This window comes from Ammospiza caudacuta, chromosome 7 (genome assembly GCF_027887145.1).
Source record: "Ammospiza caudacuta isolate bAmmCau1 chromosome 7, bAmmCau1.pri, whole genome shotgun sequence".
NCBI lineage: Eukaryota > Metazoa > Chordata > Aves > Passeriformes > Passerellidae > Ammospiza > Ammospiza caudacuta.
In genome coordinates this window covers 9,602,064-9,618,169 of record NC_080599.1, presented here as the reverse complement: position 1 = coordinate 9,618,169, position 16,106 = coordinate 9,602,064, and the positions used below count along the sequence as shown (strand labels likewise).

The window sequence follows — 16,106 nt, the reverse complement described above, 5'->3', positions numbered from 1 at the left end:
GTCCCTTTCAGTGATGGCTTTAGTGTGTCTGCAGCCTGGATCCAGAGCGCCCTGGGGGGCTCCTGAGGCTGCCTTTGCACTCAGGATGAGGATGCCCAGGAGCCCCTGAGGCCGGCAGTGGGCACCAGGGCTGGGGCTTGTGGCCTGGCAGGTGTGGCTCTGGGGGCTGTGACATGCCAGGGCATGGGTCACTGTCACTGCCCTCTGCAGCCCTGGCTAGCTCTGTGATGCTCCAGGGACAATGGCAAGAGTGGGGAACTGGCTAGGTTAGGGTTTTGCCTGAGCCAGAACCTCTAGGCCAGCTGCCCAGCAGTAGAGACCCCTGGAGGGCCGAGTGAAGGAAGTAGAGGAGGCTCTTCTGTGGTGTAAAGTGCAGCAAATTCATCAGGAGAGGAAAGGGGAAGGTTCACAAGGCAGAATTCCCAAAGGGAACACATGTTTAAAGAACCCCCAACACCCCTGTGCACGGGTTTTTAAAATCTTTCAAAACACAGGGTGGACCCCATATAGTAACCAATAAGCGACTCTTGGGGTGTGGTTTTGAGGGCTACAACAAATCAGAACAAGGGGAGGAGAGAGCTTTGGGATAGGGATTGGATCTTAGGGTGAGGGACAGGGAACTGTCTGGAACAAAGGGTAGGGTTTGGGCTGATGGATGGGGCAAAGGGACTGGGTTGTCTTGACAAACAGGGAAAAATCTGGTGAGGAGGGAGGGGATTCCTTGAGGGACACTTGGGTAGGAGAACACAACATAGGGGAGAGACTGACTGTAATAACTCGGGGAACACTTGAACATACCCCTATATAACAGAACATTTGACTCAATAAACTAACGCACTGCAACACAGAAATTCAGGCTTTCGGCAGCTGAGAGGTGGCACTATTAGAACCCGCAGCAGCTGGTGAAATCCATCTCTGTCCTTCAGGTTCTTGCTGTGTGGGAAGGTGCTGAGAGTTGTGGTGGCTGCACTCCCCCTTTGCTGGGAGGGTGATCTGTACCAGGGCAGAGCAGAAAGCTGCCATGGTGAGCAGAACATGCTCAGAGCATTACAGTTCAGAGAATGGCACTGCTCCTGAAGGGCAAAAAGCTCAAAAGCATAGAATTCTGTGCGGAACCGTTGCATAAATTTTCTCTTCTAGAACCTGCCCATTTTTTTATACTGTAGATGAATACTCGGGGTTTTATAGAATACATAGGGTTTTTTCTTAAGGTTTTTGGGAGAACTCTCAAGTTTATTTCTGTTTGTATTTTACATCCAGCATGCATACAGGGTTTTTTTTAATTATTATTTTTCTTTAGTAAATACTTAAGGAAAAAAATACCTAAGCATTTTTTAATCCTTTGGGATATTGTGGGTAATATTCTTAGAAAGAAAACCTTGTTGAACAAGTGTGAAAACACAGAGAGAGGGAAAATAGCATAAAAGTCTTTTAGAACAGGGTGTGTAATAAGGACTGCAGAACTGAGTAATTCCTCCAAGGGCAGAATTAGCAAGATATATCACCAAGAATACCTGCCAAGATACTTCCTTAAATCAAGGGAAATGTGACCTGCAGTCATACAAAGTACAGCCAAAGCAAATGAAAACCTTTGGAAAAGAGGGAATTTTGCCAGTGACATCAGTCTGTCTGGATAGCTGAGGGATGCCCATCAATATTGCACTACATTTCTCAATATTTGCAATGTCTTTTCTCCCAATTTCTGTGAAATGAATAAGCTGTAGTTGTTTACCATTTACTTAAGCTCTTAGGGGAATTACCAAGCACCATGTATGTTTTTCTGTAGCTGAGCAGGACTTGAGTTTCCCAAATCTTCTACAAAGCAGAAGGGAATCACACAGTTACTTGTGCTAATGTTAATGAAGGGTTGCATGAAAGCAGGTGAACGAGAGCATTGCATTGTAAAACTTCCACATGCAAGAAAACAGGAGTCCACTTAGAATAAAACATATAAGGCTAGCATAGCATCAGAAGAGGATAAAATGAAATTGCTAAACAGGAACTGATGCATCAGAAATTAGGTGTATCATTTCTGATAAATCTGCATGCATTTGCAAGCTAAAACAGAAAAGGAAGGGCAGAGATAATAAGGAACGAAGATTTTAAAATTGCACTGTGCGGAAGAGACACACGAACCACCAGTGTGAACACAGCTGGGAGATTCAGCTAGAAGATGGATTAGAGTGGAATCCATTCACTGAAGGTCTCTGGTGCACATGAGTGCAAAGACTGAGGAAAAAAGGAAAAAAGTTTAATTTCTGAAAGCTATTTAGATTCCTGGAAGCATTGTCTAGAGATCTAAAAATCTAAAGCCTCAGAGAATCTGAACCTAAAACACCCCCAAATGGATTGATCAGGTATGATGGGCACATCTCTGCTGTTTTCAGAATCAATGAAATTGACAATGAGTGTCTGGAAATTAGGAATGCCCACCCAGATTTTATCTTCATTTCTTTAAGAACACCTTAATAAGGCACTTCAGGAACTGAACACTGACATTCTCACCCTGCTCTATTTACTTTACATTTGAATACAGGCTGGTAGAAGGAGAAATCTAGCTTTAATTTCTCCGCAAATTACCTGTTGCAATTTCAGATTAGGAGTAAATGTAAAATTCAGCTAATCACACTCTCTATCCCTGAATATTCCACTAGTGAACTGACATACAGAACATCATTTTTCTCTTTTGTACCTTCCTAAATGGTGCCCAATGAACAGGACACTTGCATAAATCTCACAGAAAATCACCAAAATCGCTGAAATTAACACTAAATTCCATGATAAAAGCTTCTGAGAAAAGGCTTGACAGGATCACTGAACAAACTGAAACTTGGAAGAGAAACACGCATTTCAGCACTGATCAAGGGGAAAGGAAAAGAAATGCTGTAACAATTCCAAGTGGAAGGTAAGGAGAAACACAGGAAGCACAGAAAGAACAAGGCCCTGTCAGATGACCTGTACAAGGTAACTTTGTGCCCCAGCACTGTCAGAGGACATTCCCTGTCATTGGTGCAAGCAGCTGGAGCCATAAATGCTGATTGATTTGGGGGCCACAGTCTTGGTAAGTGCAGAGGTGGTTCAATAACCTGACATGAGGGAGTTCCCTCAGAGCAACTGGGATGCCAGAAAGAAGCGAACAGCTCACCACAGCCTGGCCCGCTCGGCTGCTTTTCCTTCTGACCCTCCTGGGGAGGCTCTGACATTTCCTCTTCCCTGATGGAAGCGCAGCTGCTGCCAAGGGAAACGTCCCCACCCTCACTCAGTGTTCCCTGTGCTTGCCAGATGTCCCATCTGCTGTCCCTGTCCAGGAGAGCTGCTCTGCTCGGGAGGAGGAGACCGAGCGAGAGCCTGGGAACATCGGCAGCTGCAACCCCTCCTGATCTGGTGCTGTTTATGGATGTGTAGTTAGATTTGGATAGGTACAAGTATAGCAATATTTACATACACTGACTGATATTTGTGTAGGGATATTATGGATGTATATTGTTATATTGATGCGTGTATATTCATCTGTTTACATACTTGTACAGCTCTGTAGCTGCGCATTTCTATTGCTGGGGATGTATAGAATATTCTATTGGTCCATTGATATTTGTGTACTTATAGACAGGTTTGTTATGTTTGTACTATACTGTCATGTTATATGTCATGAAATATGTAATGCATGTTTACATCTCTATATTGTTATGCCTATATATACATTTATTCTATTTATTATGTATGGAGTTTTATAGTTCTAAAATTCTATTTATTTAGTTCTGGATCTGAGATTCTTTAAAGAGGGATATTGATGTTTCTGTATTTGTATATGGGCTGTACAGTTGTAGTAATATGTAATAAATTTAATTATTAAACTTCAATTCTGTAACTTCAATATTTGTGTACAGTGAGTTGTTGCAGAGGGTTGCAATGAAGTGATTTTTTTTTCACTGAAGTTGATATCTCTATATATTTACATAGCACACTTCTCAGAATAAATTAGATTTTAATCATAAATTGATATTTCTGGTTTTTTATATTGGTAACACAGGTGTTTTAATTAAAAATAAATTTCATTTTTAAACATAAGTTAATGTTTGTGTACTTGTACATTAGTAGTGTGGGTTTAACTATCTGCAATAAATGCAATGTTTCAACTGAAGTAAGTGTAGATTTGTGCTACCCAAAGCCATGGGCAGATGTAAATGCTGGAGGATTTTGGCCGTGCAAATCTCCGGCCATGCCCAGCACCTGCCCCACCTGCACTCGGGCTGGGCAGGGGAAGTGCAGATTTGGGCTGGCAGCAGAGCCCCACGTTGGCTCAGAACTCGCTGCAGAGGCTGCTGAGAAAACTCCGGGGCTCCATGAGCACAGAATCCAAGCAGGAGCCACCCGGGGAGGACAAATCCCTCATCCCACGGCAGCTCTTTAGGAAAGTTCTCCAAGTGTCCCCCTGAAGCTCATCCCAGAGAGCAGAAGCCAGCAGGGATCCTGAGCCAGCTCTGCTGCCTTTGGCAGCACTTTGGCAAAAGAGCTGCAGCCAGGGGGAGGCAGCAGCGACTGTGACTGCTGCAGGCTGGGGATGAAGGAAGGGCCATGGACACAAGTGCTGAGATGCTGCAAAATCCAGAGGGAGGCTGGAGAGCTGGGAATCAACTTGGCATTTCAGTGCCAAGCTCTCACAGGCCCTGAAATGATGGAATCCCTTTGTGTGAAGTGACCTGGAAGAACTGACAGGGAGTTGCTGCTAGGATCAGCAGTAGCAGAAAGCAAAAATGTACAAACACTAGGAGATCATCGAATATCCCCCACAAGCAATGGCTTCAAAAATGATCTCATGTATATATTATATTATATTATATTATATTATATTATATTATATTATATTATATTATATTATATTACATTACATTATATTATATTATATTATGTTATGTTAATCAAAATATATAATATATAATATGCATGAAATTTAATGCACATGTATTTTTGGACAATTTTATTTTTTTATATATATTTTCATTTAAGATATATATTTGAATTAGTCTTTCAGCTTGGGGAAGTGTAGTTTTACAACAGTGCAAAACCATCTGCCCACAGAGCACTCAGCCCCCGGGTGTGTGCATGCACACCCACCCACTGTGCCTGCTCTTCTCAGCATCTCGGGGCTGCTGTTTGCACACAATTGGGATCAATTTAACTCGACAGAGCCATGAGTGGGGTGTCCAGCTTGTCATGAACACTCATCTGGCAATGAACAACACAGACCTCCCAAACCACATTATCACAGGTCATTTCATTCCTGCTGGGCAATGAGGAACTCTTAAAAGACACAGAAAAGGGGTGGAAAACATTGGCATCATGCTACTGCTGGTGTCCTCCTGGAGGAAAATTTCTTGGGTTTCTTAAGGTGGTAGCTTTCCAGAACCTAGGAAAACAGCTCAGCAGTGGTAGACCAATTGTGAATGGTTTTCTTGACTTGGAAAATCTGGGGTGTAAACAATGGACTCTGTCCTTGGTTCAAATCACCTGCCCTCACCTGCAGACAAAAGCACCACCACCAGCAGCAGAAGCTACATCAGTCAAATTTCTCAAAAAGCTGTGTTAAATTTGGGAGAGGAAAGGAAAACACATCAGACACTGTGGATTAATGACAAGACTCTGAGGAACAGTTCCAAAGCAAAGGGCAGCAGCTTCTCTCTGGGCCACTCCTTGTGCTCCAAGGCAGCCGGGCTGCCCTGGCTGCCCAGGACCCTGTGCCCCGCGGGCTCTGCAGAGCTGCACAGCGGGGAGGCAGCTTCGGGCACCTCAGCCCCTGGGCAGGAGGGGCTGCTTGCTCTGCAGGGCTGCCTGTGGGCAAAAGCAGGGTGCTGGCCTTCTGCTCTGGGCCCTAGCCTGGCCTTACAGGGTTAATCCTGTTCCCTGTCTCAAATGTGCTAAGGACAGACTTGTTTGTTTCCAGCTCTGCACAGGTGTGATTTGCACCACAAAATACTGAAGGACTAAGGCCTGAACAACAGACCCTGACTGAAGCCTCAACAACAGGACCTGAGCCAAAGCTGCCCTCTAGATCACCTTCCCAACCCAATGTTCTATTTATCTGCTACTTAACCAAGTGTTATTATCAAAAGGATTGTTGTATCCATTCACTGGTGAAACACGTCTTCACCTTTCTGCATGAGGAAAATGGACAAGGCCACACCTGGCCTTGGTTCCTCCTTGAGCCCTGGCCAGGCTCAGGGAGAAAACCAAGAGGAGAATGACACCAGCTGTGCCCCAGCAGAAGCTCTGGCACATTGCTCGTCCAGCATTGTCACTGTCAGAGCCGGGCTACTCTCACAGCGCACTCGGCAGCCTCGTGGCCGCCAAAGGTGGAGGCACCGCAGGATTTCCCGGTTCCCGGCCGTGGCTCTGCAGGGCTGGGCTGGGACAGCTTCCCCCAGCTGATGTGCAGCTCTGGATGAAGGGGAAACCATTGGGGTACCTGGTGATGGATCTTCCTTAATCACCAGAGGCACCCTTTTGTAATAATGCTGAGGTGCATTGCTTAGCCAATCCTTTCCTGACTCTTCTTTGCGCTTTTCCATTACAGTAAATCACACTGTTCCTTCAGCTGGTGTCTGTGTCTGCATCTCTGACCCTCTCCACCATCAAAACAAACACACAGCCAGTTTAGCACGAGACCTGCCTCTCTGCCAGCCCATCTCTTGGCAAACACCCCTGGTGGCCATCTCCACAATGAAATTCCCTCTGCAATTTCCTTTTCTGCAGGCAGGTGAGAAAAGGAGCCACTCCCATCTCTGGACACCTCCAGAAACCAGCTGCTTTCAGCAGTCACAACCCTGAAATATCAACCTCCTTCCTTAACCTGCCACAGAGAGCTCCCACCTAGAGGTCTTTTGTCCAAGGATACCCACAGAAGAGCTGGAGAAGGGAGCAGTTTGAAACACAACTGCTTCAGAGTTTAAACCTGCCTTTACCAAATGAGCACACACCAACCTGTCCCAGAGGGAAAAGCAGGCAGGAAAGAGAAGCTCCTCTCCCACTCTCCCACAACAGCAAACTCTGTGCTTCCTTCTGTTCCAGCTGGAGAGTGGAGGCCATGGGCTGTACCTCACTTTGGGAAGGAGCCCTGGGAATTGGCCTGATGTGGGAGGGGAGCAAAAGGAATTCCCCAAAAAGTAGGAAAAGATTCTCTGGAAGCATTAGAAAGGACATTATTTCTGGAGGAAAGTAAAAAAAAAAAAAAAAAAAAAAAAAGAGTAATTAATTCAAAAAGTTCCCAGACTGAAATGTGTTGGCCAATACGACAATCCCAAAGTCTCTGTGGTGTGTCAGGAAGCTCAGGAATGTAGAGAGCATTTTCAGCAGACACTGGAGAGAAGCAAGCTGCACAACCCTGCATAAGTGCCTTAGAGCAGAAACATGCTGCCCTTGGGCAAACAAAATAAAGAAGTTGGCCAAGACGTACCCCAGGAAAAGAGATGTGAAGCAAGATGTTCCAAGGATGTGAAGAGAAGATATGGGGCAGAATGTTCTGCTGACACTTTTGCTAATCTATGTACGTGACCAAAGATATGTTAGCTCTTTTTCCTATACATAACACTTGGTAAGCACTTATATGTATTCTCCCATTGCTGAACCCTGTATTACCATATAAATGTACTCTGAGATTTGCAATAAACTGAGCATTGATCATTACCTCCATGAAGATTGATGTCTGCCTGCGGAGGGCTCCTTTCTCTATTACCCCTCTCCTTTTCCCCTCCTCTCTCTCCCATATACCTTGTTTCTCTATCTGGCGTCCGTATACTTTCTTTCTTTACAGGAATGATCTGCAAGCCTTGGATAAACACCGCTTGTGTCCGTCCCCCAGAGCACGAGCAGCTCCCCAACAAGACTTCAAGACTAAGGGACAAAGCTTCCCCCTTCAGCTCTCCACAGCAGCTCGAGGGAGTCTCTCTCCTCTGGAAGATCTCCTTTTTCAGTCTACAGTGACAAGAGTTGGCTGCAGGAAGCATTTGCATGGGAACTCTCCTCAGATCGGGGGAAGAAAAAGAAGAGGTGATTTCTGTGGAAATAAAAAGGCAACACTGCTTGGGAAGACACCAGTGTGACTTTGCTACAAGTCCAGGCCAAAAATCCCTTGAAGAAAGCAACATCTATCCATGGGGCAGCACTTTGGCTTTAATATCAATGCTGACAAAATTGCTGCCCCTTACTGCTGCTTTAGCTGACTCCAATTCAGGAGAAATGTGCCAACTCTGTCAAAGACAGGCAGACACGGTGAGATAAAACCAGCTAGTCTGCTGAAAAGGAGACCAAATGAATGTTTTCTAATCACGCCTTTTCATCCTTTCCCCAGCCAAAACAGAGCAATGTCCTTCCTCTCTGTCCCCGATGGTGACCCAGACATGGCATGCAGCGTAGGGATAACCTGCTGTGCTGTGCAGAGCCGAGCCGAGCCGAGCCGAGCCGAGCCGAGCCCGGCCAGCCCCGGAGCCGCCCCGCCCGTGTTGTGCCCGCAGCCCTGGCTCTGCCGCGCGCGTCCCCGCGGGCTCGAGCGCACCGCCCCCCTCAGGCCGCGCGCCGCCGGCGCAGCCGCGGCCGTTGCGCTGCGGGCGTTGTGGCCACAGTCGGTGATCGACGCCATGGCGGAGCTGCCGCTGCCCGCCGGGCTCAGCGCCCGCACCTTCCCCGCCAAGCTCTGGCGCCTGGTGAACAGCCCCCGCGTCCGCTCCGTGCGCTGGGACAGCTGCGCCCAGGGGCTGCTCATCGACCGCTCCCTCTTGGAGCCGGAGCTGCTCAGCTCGGGCCGCGCCCACAGGGGCCGTGGCCATGGGCCGGCCCCAGTGCCGGACACCTTCAGGGCCACGCAGTTCCGCAGCTTCGTGCGGCAGCTCTACCGCTACGGCTTCCGCAAGGTGCTGGGCTGGCTCGGCTCGGCCGCGCGATGCCGGGGCCTGGCTCCACTACAGCAACCCCTGCTTTCGCCGCGACCGCCCCGACCTCCTGCTCCGCATCAAGCGCCGGAGCGCGGCCAACAGGCAGCGGCCGGCGGCGGGCCGGGATGGCCGCAGGCGCCCGCCCCGCTGCTCCCAGCAGCTCCCCGGGGCGCGGCCGCTGCCGGTCGGGCGGCACGGGCGCGGTCGCTTCACGCCGCTGCCCAGGGAGCGGCCGCCGCTGCCGGCCGGGCGCCCGCCCAGCGGCTTCCTCCTGCTGCACAGGGAGCGGACGCTGCCGGACGGGCGGGAGCTGCGCAGCCCCCAGCCCGGCCGCCTCCAGCAGCGCCCCGGGGAGCGGCCGCTGCTCGCCCGGCGCCCGCCCTGCGGCTTCCACCTGCTGCACAGGGAGCGGCCGCTGCCGGCCCGGCGGGAGGGGCCGAGCCGCTTCCAGGAGCTCTACGGGGAGCGGCCGCTGCCCGCCGAGCGGGAGGTGCTCGGCATCCCGCCCTGCCACTTGCTCGGGCTCCACGGGGAGCCGCAGCTGCTCAGGCGGGAGGGCCCCCGCAGCCGCCTGCAGGAGCTCTGCGGGGACCAGCTGCCTCCAGCTGAGTGGGAGGTGCTCGCCATCCAGCCCTGCAGCTTCCAGCAGCTCCACAGGGAGCAGCAGCCCCCAGCTGACGACGCACGAGGTAGGAAAAGAGTTGTGGCCTTGTTTTTCCAAAAGGTCCTGAAAAGTTACCGTTTGAAGTATTTTGCCGCAAGGCTCTGCCATTCTCAGCCAGAAGTTGTCAAGCCTACTAGGAAGGGGCACCTAGGAGGCCAAAAGATTCTCTGCCTGGTTTTGCTGTGTGCTTCCCGTGATGTTTGATCCACAGCAGCACTAGAGCTCTGTGTCCCACAGCCACGTTGTGGAGCCTGACCAATGTGTTTGGATTCTTGCAGCCACCCCGGGCACTTCAGGGCCCCGCGCTCCACCCGGCAGTGCGGCTTGTGCAGCATGGACGGCCTCCAGCTCAGCACAGAACGCACCTGGGGAGGAGGAATGGCCACCAGCAGATCTGGGCCTGCCGTAGAGAAAATGATTCAGGAGATCAGGAGGTCCCTGTCTGAAAGATCTCCCTCTGTGCAGGTAATTCCATTGGATGGGGATAAAAGGGCTGGACTGAGAGCTTTTGAATGTTGTTACACAGTTGAGAAGCAAAGGCTTCTTTAATTGAGCTTACTTCATTATTATTTAGTTATTGAATTATTCTTGGTATTGAATTCTTCTTGGATTTCTAAAAGAGGGGATGAAAAAGAAATGAAGAAGAGGTTTTACTTGCTGGGAAAGAGGAGAAGAGTGTTTGGAGAAGTGGCACTGAAGGCCAAGTGTCCTGTGCAGGGAGGGGCATGCCAGAGGTGCCTCTGTTGCAGCTGCAGCAGATGTGGGCTGTGCCTCTTTTGGGTGGGAAGGCCAAGGCAAAGCAAGGGCTGGGCTGCAGCTGCTGCTTCCTGGAGCCTTCTACTACTGCCCCATGTGTGTCCTCCAGGCATCACCTTGGCCCCCTGAATCCTGAGTTTAAAAGGCTTGTCATGTGAACCGTGTGGGCAGTGTTCCCTCCTCTGTGCTCCATGTCCTTTGGGAGTGGAGAAGGACAGTTATTGTATCCCTGATATGATTCCAGCAAAACAGTGAGTGATCTTTGGGTTCCTTTCTTTCTGTTTTTCTGTTCAGGGCAATGTTGATGTTGCCCCTGATTCTTCAGGAGGGGAGCCTGTGAACAGAGCTGCAGCAGAGGAAGCTTCATCTGGCACCAAGAGCTGCAGGAACAGTTCCCAGGAGCCCCAGGAGCCTGGTAAGGACAGAGCCCACACTGGTTTAGAGAGCTGTGAGATGGCTGCTCTGAGCAGGGTTGGTGCTTCCTGGTGCCTTGAGTTCAAATCCTGCATGGGCACAACCTCCCTGAGCCCTGCCCTCCACACTTCTCCAGAGGCTCTGACACAGAGTCCTCTGCTGGGGCAGAGAGCAGGGAATAAACCTGACCTTGTGGGAGTTGTGTCACCAAGCCGGGTGTCCCAATTTTGTGCTGAAGTTGGTGGATAAATTTACTGCAAGGTGCCAGGGGAGGCCAGGCTGAGCGACACTTGAAGGAGCAGGGGAAAAAAAGAGCAAAAATTCAGGGTAGAAGTCCAAATCACTGACTAAATGTAGTACCAGTCTGCTGGTATTGGTCCTGACCCACAAGAAAAACAAGGAGCACAACATCAGAGGCCAACCAATTGAAAAATCACGGTAACTCCAGTATCAGAAGGAAAAGCTTGAATGACCCCTGATTAGGGAGGCCTAAGAGGTGAGAAGGAGCACTTTGCATCCATCCCTTAGCCCAGCTGGTGCAGCCTGCAGGCCTCGTAGGGAGCTCTGTCCCTCCCAGCCCTTCCTGCCAGAGCTGATGATCAAGTTGGAGCAGCTGCTGCTCACTGCAGAGGGCAGTTTGTAGATGGCAGGTAATGGAGCTGGTTCATGACTACGCTCCCAGCACCTTCAGCTTCAGCCATTTCAGTGAGGACTGAGGTGTCTCTGTCAGCTCAGAGAAAGAACAAGGCTGGGCTTCCTTGTGGCAGCTGGGACTGTCTGTGTTTCAAGCTCTCCTGGGTGCCCTTTGCACTGCGGGGGCTGGGACTTTATCGAGATAATTCAATGCTTTGAAGCACACTTTTGAACCCTTGGAATGGTCCCTGTTCTTTTAAGGGCACATTGCTCCAAATTGCCAAGTGAGAGTCTGTCTGTCAGGCCATCTTTGAGAGCCCCTGGTAGAAGGACAATTGCTGCCCAAGGGAAAGGTGCAGAAGGGCCAATATTGACTGAGCGTTCCCTTTGCTTCCCAGATGCCATCTGACCAACATCTCCAGGAGGGCTGGAAGAGACAGGGGAGAGCCTGTGATCATCATGCAGGTAGAACTCCTGTGCTTGTAGATATGTTTATCGATTTCTATGGTTATTTATTAGTGGTTATAGTTCCATTTATAGATGATAGTGTTCTATTTATATAGACATATATTGATAGATCTGTATAGTTAAATGTGGATATGTATATAGGTATAGATATGATATAATTATTTTTTATAATATAATTAATTTTATAATATATTTACATTTGTAGGTTTTCAGAGTTAGATTTTTTTATGTGTAGAGTAAAATATTTTTATATATATATATATGAAGTTACATTTATGAATGTGTATAGTTATATAGTAAGAGGAATGTTTAGATGGAGAGATTGATGGAAGGATTGCTGTTTGTGCAAGCCTAGGCTGCATTTGTAGCTCTTTCCCCCCTCAGCTGCCTTTTTCACCTCTTGCTTTTCCCCCGGTGCCCCCTGTGTCCCCTGTCCCTGTGCTGGGTCCGAGCTGGTGGCCGGGCCGGGCGGAGCAGCACTTCCAGCCCCGGCTGTCCCTGGAGCGGTGGGAGCTGCCGCTGGCCCCAGGCACTGTCCCTGAGGAGCTGCTGAAGGACGGTGAGACTGAGGGGGCTGAGGGGGTCGTGGCGCTGAAGGGACGGTGACCCTGAGCTGCTGCTGGGGCTGAGGGCTGTGGGGCAGCCGAGCACCATGGTGGCACTGAGGTGACAGGGAAGTGGCACAGGCTGGCAGGGTGGCAGGTCTCAGGAGACAGGATGGCTCAGAAGGGACTGAGGGGCGTGAGAGGACTTTGAGGGGCTGAAGAAACTGAAGGGGGCTGGGGCTTCACCGAGAGCATGGCGGGGCTGAGGGGAGGGAGGGGGCCAGCAGGGAGCACAGAGGGCTCCAGGACTGCAGCTCTGCCAGGCCTTGGAAGCAATTCCAGAGCCTCCACTTTTGCCACAGCTGCCATGAAGACCTTGAGGACAGCCGGAGACTGACAGGAGCCAGCAGGGAAGAGCTGAAGGCCAGCAGCGAGAGAAGTGAACGGGGCCCTGCTGCTGCCAGCCTGGAGAGAGCCCGGCTGAGGCCACAGGCCCGGGGAGGCAGGTGGGGCTGAGGCTGCCGTGGGCTGTGGCCGTGGGCACTGCCCGGCGGGGCAGGAGCGGGCCCTGCCCGTGCTGGGGCTGCTCAGCGCAGCTGCCCCGGCTGGCACAGGGGCTGTCCTTGGGCAAGGCAGCTGTGCCGCAGGGCCCGGGAGCTGTGCCGGCTCTGCCGGGCTGCCGGGGCTGCGGGACAGTCCCGCCGCGGCTGCGCTCACCACAGCCCAGCCCGCCCGGCTGCTTTCTCTTTCTGACCCCCTGGGGAGGCTCTGAGATTTCCTCTTCCCTGATGGAAGCGCAGCTGCTGCCAAGGGAAATGTCCCCACACTCACTCAGTGTTCCCTTTGCTTGCCAGATGTCCCATCTGCTGTCCCTGTCCAGGAGAGCTGCTCTGCACAGGAGGAGGAGACCGAGCGAGAGGCTTTGAAGATGGGGCAGCTGGGATCCTCTGCTTTGAGTTCTGTGTAGACATGTCTAGAATTGCATTGTCCATTTGGATAGATATGTCTGTCCATCTCTAGACATATCTGTTATGTAGAAATGTCTAAAGATATCATTTGGATATGCACATTTGTGGGTTGCTATTTGTATAGGACTACTTTTGTATGTGTGGTGTTTAGGGATGTACCCTCTGTATATATGTACGTGTATATATACATATTTGTTTGTAATTACATCTATATATATTCCTATCTAAGTATACATGGATGTTATTGTATCTGTGTTTAGTTCTGTTTCCTATATATACAGTTGTGTTGCTATTTATGCATTTGTTGTTATATGTAATAAATTAAGTTGTTAAATGCCTAATTGATCTTTGTGTATAGTGAGTTGTTGTAGAGGTTGGCAATAAATTTAGTTTTGTTAACTGAATTAGTATTTGTATATTTTTACACAGACTGGTTGTAATAATCTAATAAATTCCTGGTTTTAACTTAAATTGAGATTTGTATAGTTCTAGATTGTCAGTGTGAGTACAGCAATTTGTAATAAATGACATTTTTCAGCTGAAATTGATTCTTGTGTATTTGTGGATCAGCAGTGCTGGTGTAGCAATCTGCAAGAAATGCCGTTTGTCAGCTGTGATGGGTGTTCTGTGATCTGTGCTACCCAAAGCCATTGGCAGATGTAAATACTGGAGGATTCTGGCCGTGCCAATCTCTGGCCATGCCCAGCACATGCCCCACCTGCACTCAGGCTGGGCAGGGGAAGGGCAGATTTGGGCTGGCAGCAGAGCCCCACGTTGGCTCAGAACTCGCTGCAGAGGCAGCTGAGAAAACTCCGGGGCTCCACTGAGAGTAGAACTCCAAGCAGGAGCAACCCTGGCAGGAGAAATCATTCACAATGAAAAAAAGAGAGAAAATGTGGGAAAGCAGATGTGGAGATACTCTGTGAGGCTGATAAATTGCTCTGAATCACCCCTGCCTAGGCACGTGTTCTGCAAAAAGGTTTTGTGAAAAACTGAACACCTCCCATGAAATACAGATTGCTCTTTCCCCTTCACTTACCTTGCTGTGTGAGTGGAGACACTCTCTCCTTATCACTGAGAATTTTTGCCCTTCAGCACCTCACATTTAATCACAGATGATGTACCTACCACTTGGCACCATCAATGAAAACAGCCCTGCCCTTGTGGCAGTGTTTGCAAAGTCTTCCCTCCTCCTGTCCCCACATGTGACAGACGGAACCATCCCCTTCTGTCCAAACTGTGCCTGAGCTGAGTGAGGGCTCCAGGAGCTCAGGAGGGTGCAAGAGCACTGCATGTGGGAAGGTTTTGCAAAGCTTCCTAAGCCCCAGTAAACTCTGGGTTTGCCAGTCTTCCCCTGCAATGTTGTCGTACTCAAGAATGATCTTGGAGGACACTGTGCCTCCAGCTCACTCAAGAAAAGTTTGTTTACTTCAAGGCTTGAATAGAGGAAAATGAAAATTGTGGTTTTTAGAGTGAAATTCGGGGGGTGGTGCAGCTGGGTTTGCTCCACTATTTGCTGGGGAAAGTAGGGCAAAAGCTTTAAATTCCCAGCAGAAGCTGACTACCAGCCCACAAAGACCTGAATGAGGCCCAGGTGGGCTTGCTGCACGCTGGTCCAAGGGAAAAGCTGGAACAAAGTCCCCTTTTATTGCAGATGGAGCCTGTGCTGGTGTCTCCAGGGCTGTCTGTGGTAAGACTCAACAATCCAGTCAGAAACTGTGGATATGAGAGTTCCAACAGCAACCTGCTTCTCCAGGGTGAGGGACGAGGCCAGCCCGAAAGCCTGGAAGGTGCTCTGGGCACTGGAGAAGGCCAGGCTTTCCTTGTGCAGGGATGGCCTTCAAAGGGGACCTCACACCTTGTGCTGGTGCCCTTCCACAAAATGCTTCTTTTGTCCAGTTCTTGGAAAATTCCAGCCAGCAACAATTCCTGCTGCTCACACCAGCCCTTTCCAAGCAGGAGGAATTTCAGCAGTAGCCTGATTGCTTAGTGGCAGGAGAATAAAATATTTAGCTGAGCGTTATCAACTCTCTGTCAGAAGCCACATCCTCAGCCCCTCATCTCCTCCAGTTGTCTCAGATGTGGAGGAAACAGCAGGAAATCTCTGATCCTGGAAGGGAAAGCAGAAGGAGGAGAGGCAGTGGCTGGTCCCTGGGGCCTTGGGAGCAGTGAGAGCCATCCAAAACAGGATCTCTGCTGGGCTGTGGAGATAAGAGTGACCAATCAGCAATGCCCTGTGCCAGACTGGAGCCATCTGTGAAAGTGAGCATGGAAATCTGACCTTGCAAAACAGAGGAAAAGGTGTCCTTGGGTATTTGCCAAAGCTTGCAGGGGCTCTGAGCCACCTGGTGTAGTGGAAGGTGTCCCTGCCCATGGCAGGGGATTGGATCTAGAGGGTCTTTAAGGCCCCTTCCAACTCAAGCCCTTCTGTGAGTCTGAATTACAAACCCACAATGACAAAGAGAACACAGCAAACCTGGCCTCCACTGGGTTGTTGGAATTCTCTGCAGTCACTTGTGTCACCTGGAGACTGGTTTGGATCTGAAGAAATTTTCATGGTCCCAAAGTATTTCAGTGTGACTTTCCTGGTTCAGGGCCCCAAAAGATGCCTAAACAGATTATCTGCAAGCACAGAATTGGTTAACCTGCCTGTGAACCTGATGGAAGAAGTGTATTCATGTTATTGCAGCATTTACCCTGTACAGGTGATATTTGGTTTCCATTTGAAAATGAA

The 16,106-nt window shown here is 49.7% G+C and overlaps 2 protein-coding genes across 2 annotated transcripts in view; one reads left to right on the top strand and one right to left on the bottom strand.

Annotated features, from left to right (window-relative positions):
• LOC131559632 (uncharacterized) overlaps positions 1–8,632 on the bottom strand; it is a 49,076-nt gene extending 40,444 nt beyond the window's left edge. The window contains 1 exon segment of the mRNA XM_058808049.1: positions 8,549–8,632. Within this exon segment, the coding sequence (XP_058664032.1) occupies positions 8,549–8,632 (84 nt within the window).
• LOC131559631 (uncharacterized) overlaps positions 8,631–16,106 on the top strand; it is a gene marked incomplete at its 3' end in the record, with an annotated part of 34,542 nt that continues 27,066 nt past the window's right edge. Inside the window, exons 1-3 of the mRNA XM_058808048.1 lie at positions 8,631–8,914; positions 8,958–9,533; positions 9,867–10,053. Coding sequence (XP_058664031.1) covers positions 8,631–8,914; positions 8,958–9,533; positions 9,867–10,053 — 1,047 coding nt within the window. The remainder of the gene's footprint in view (positions 8,915–8,957; positions 9,534–9,866; positions 10,054–16,106) is intronic.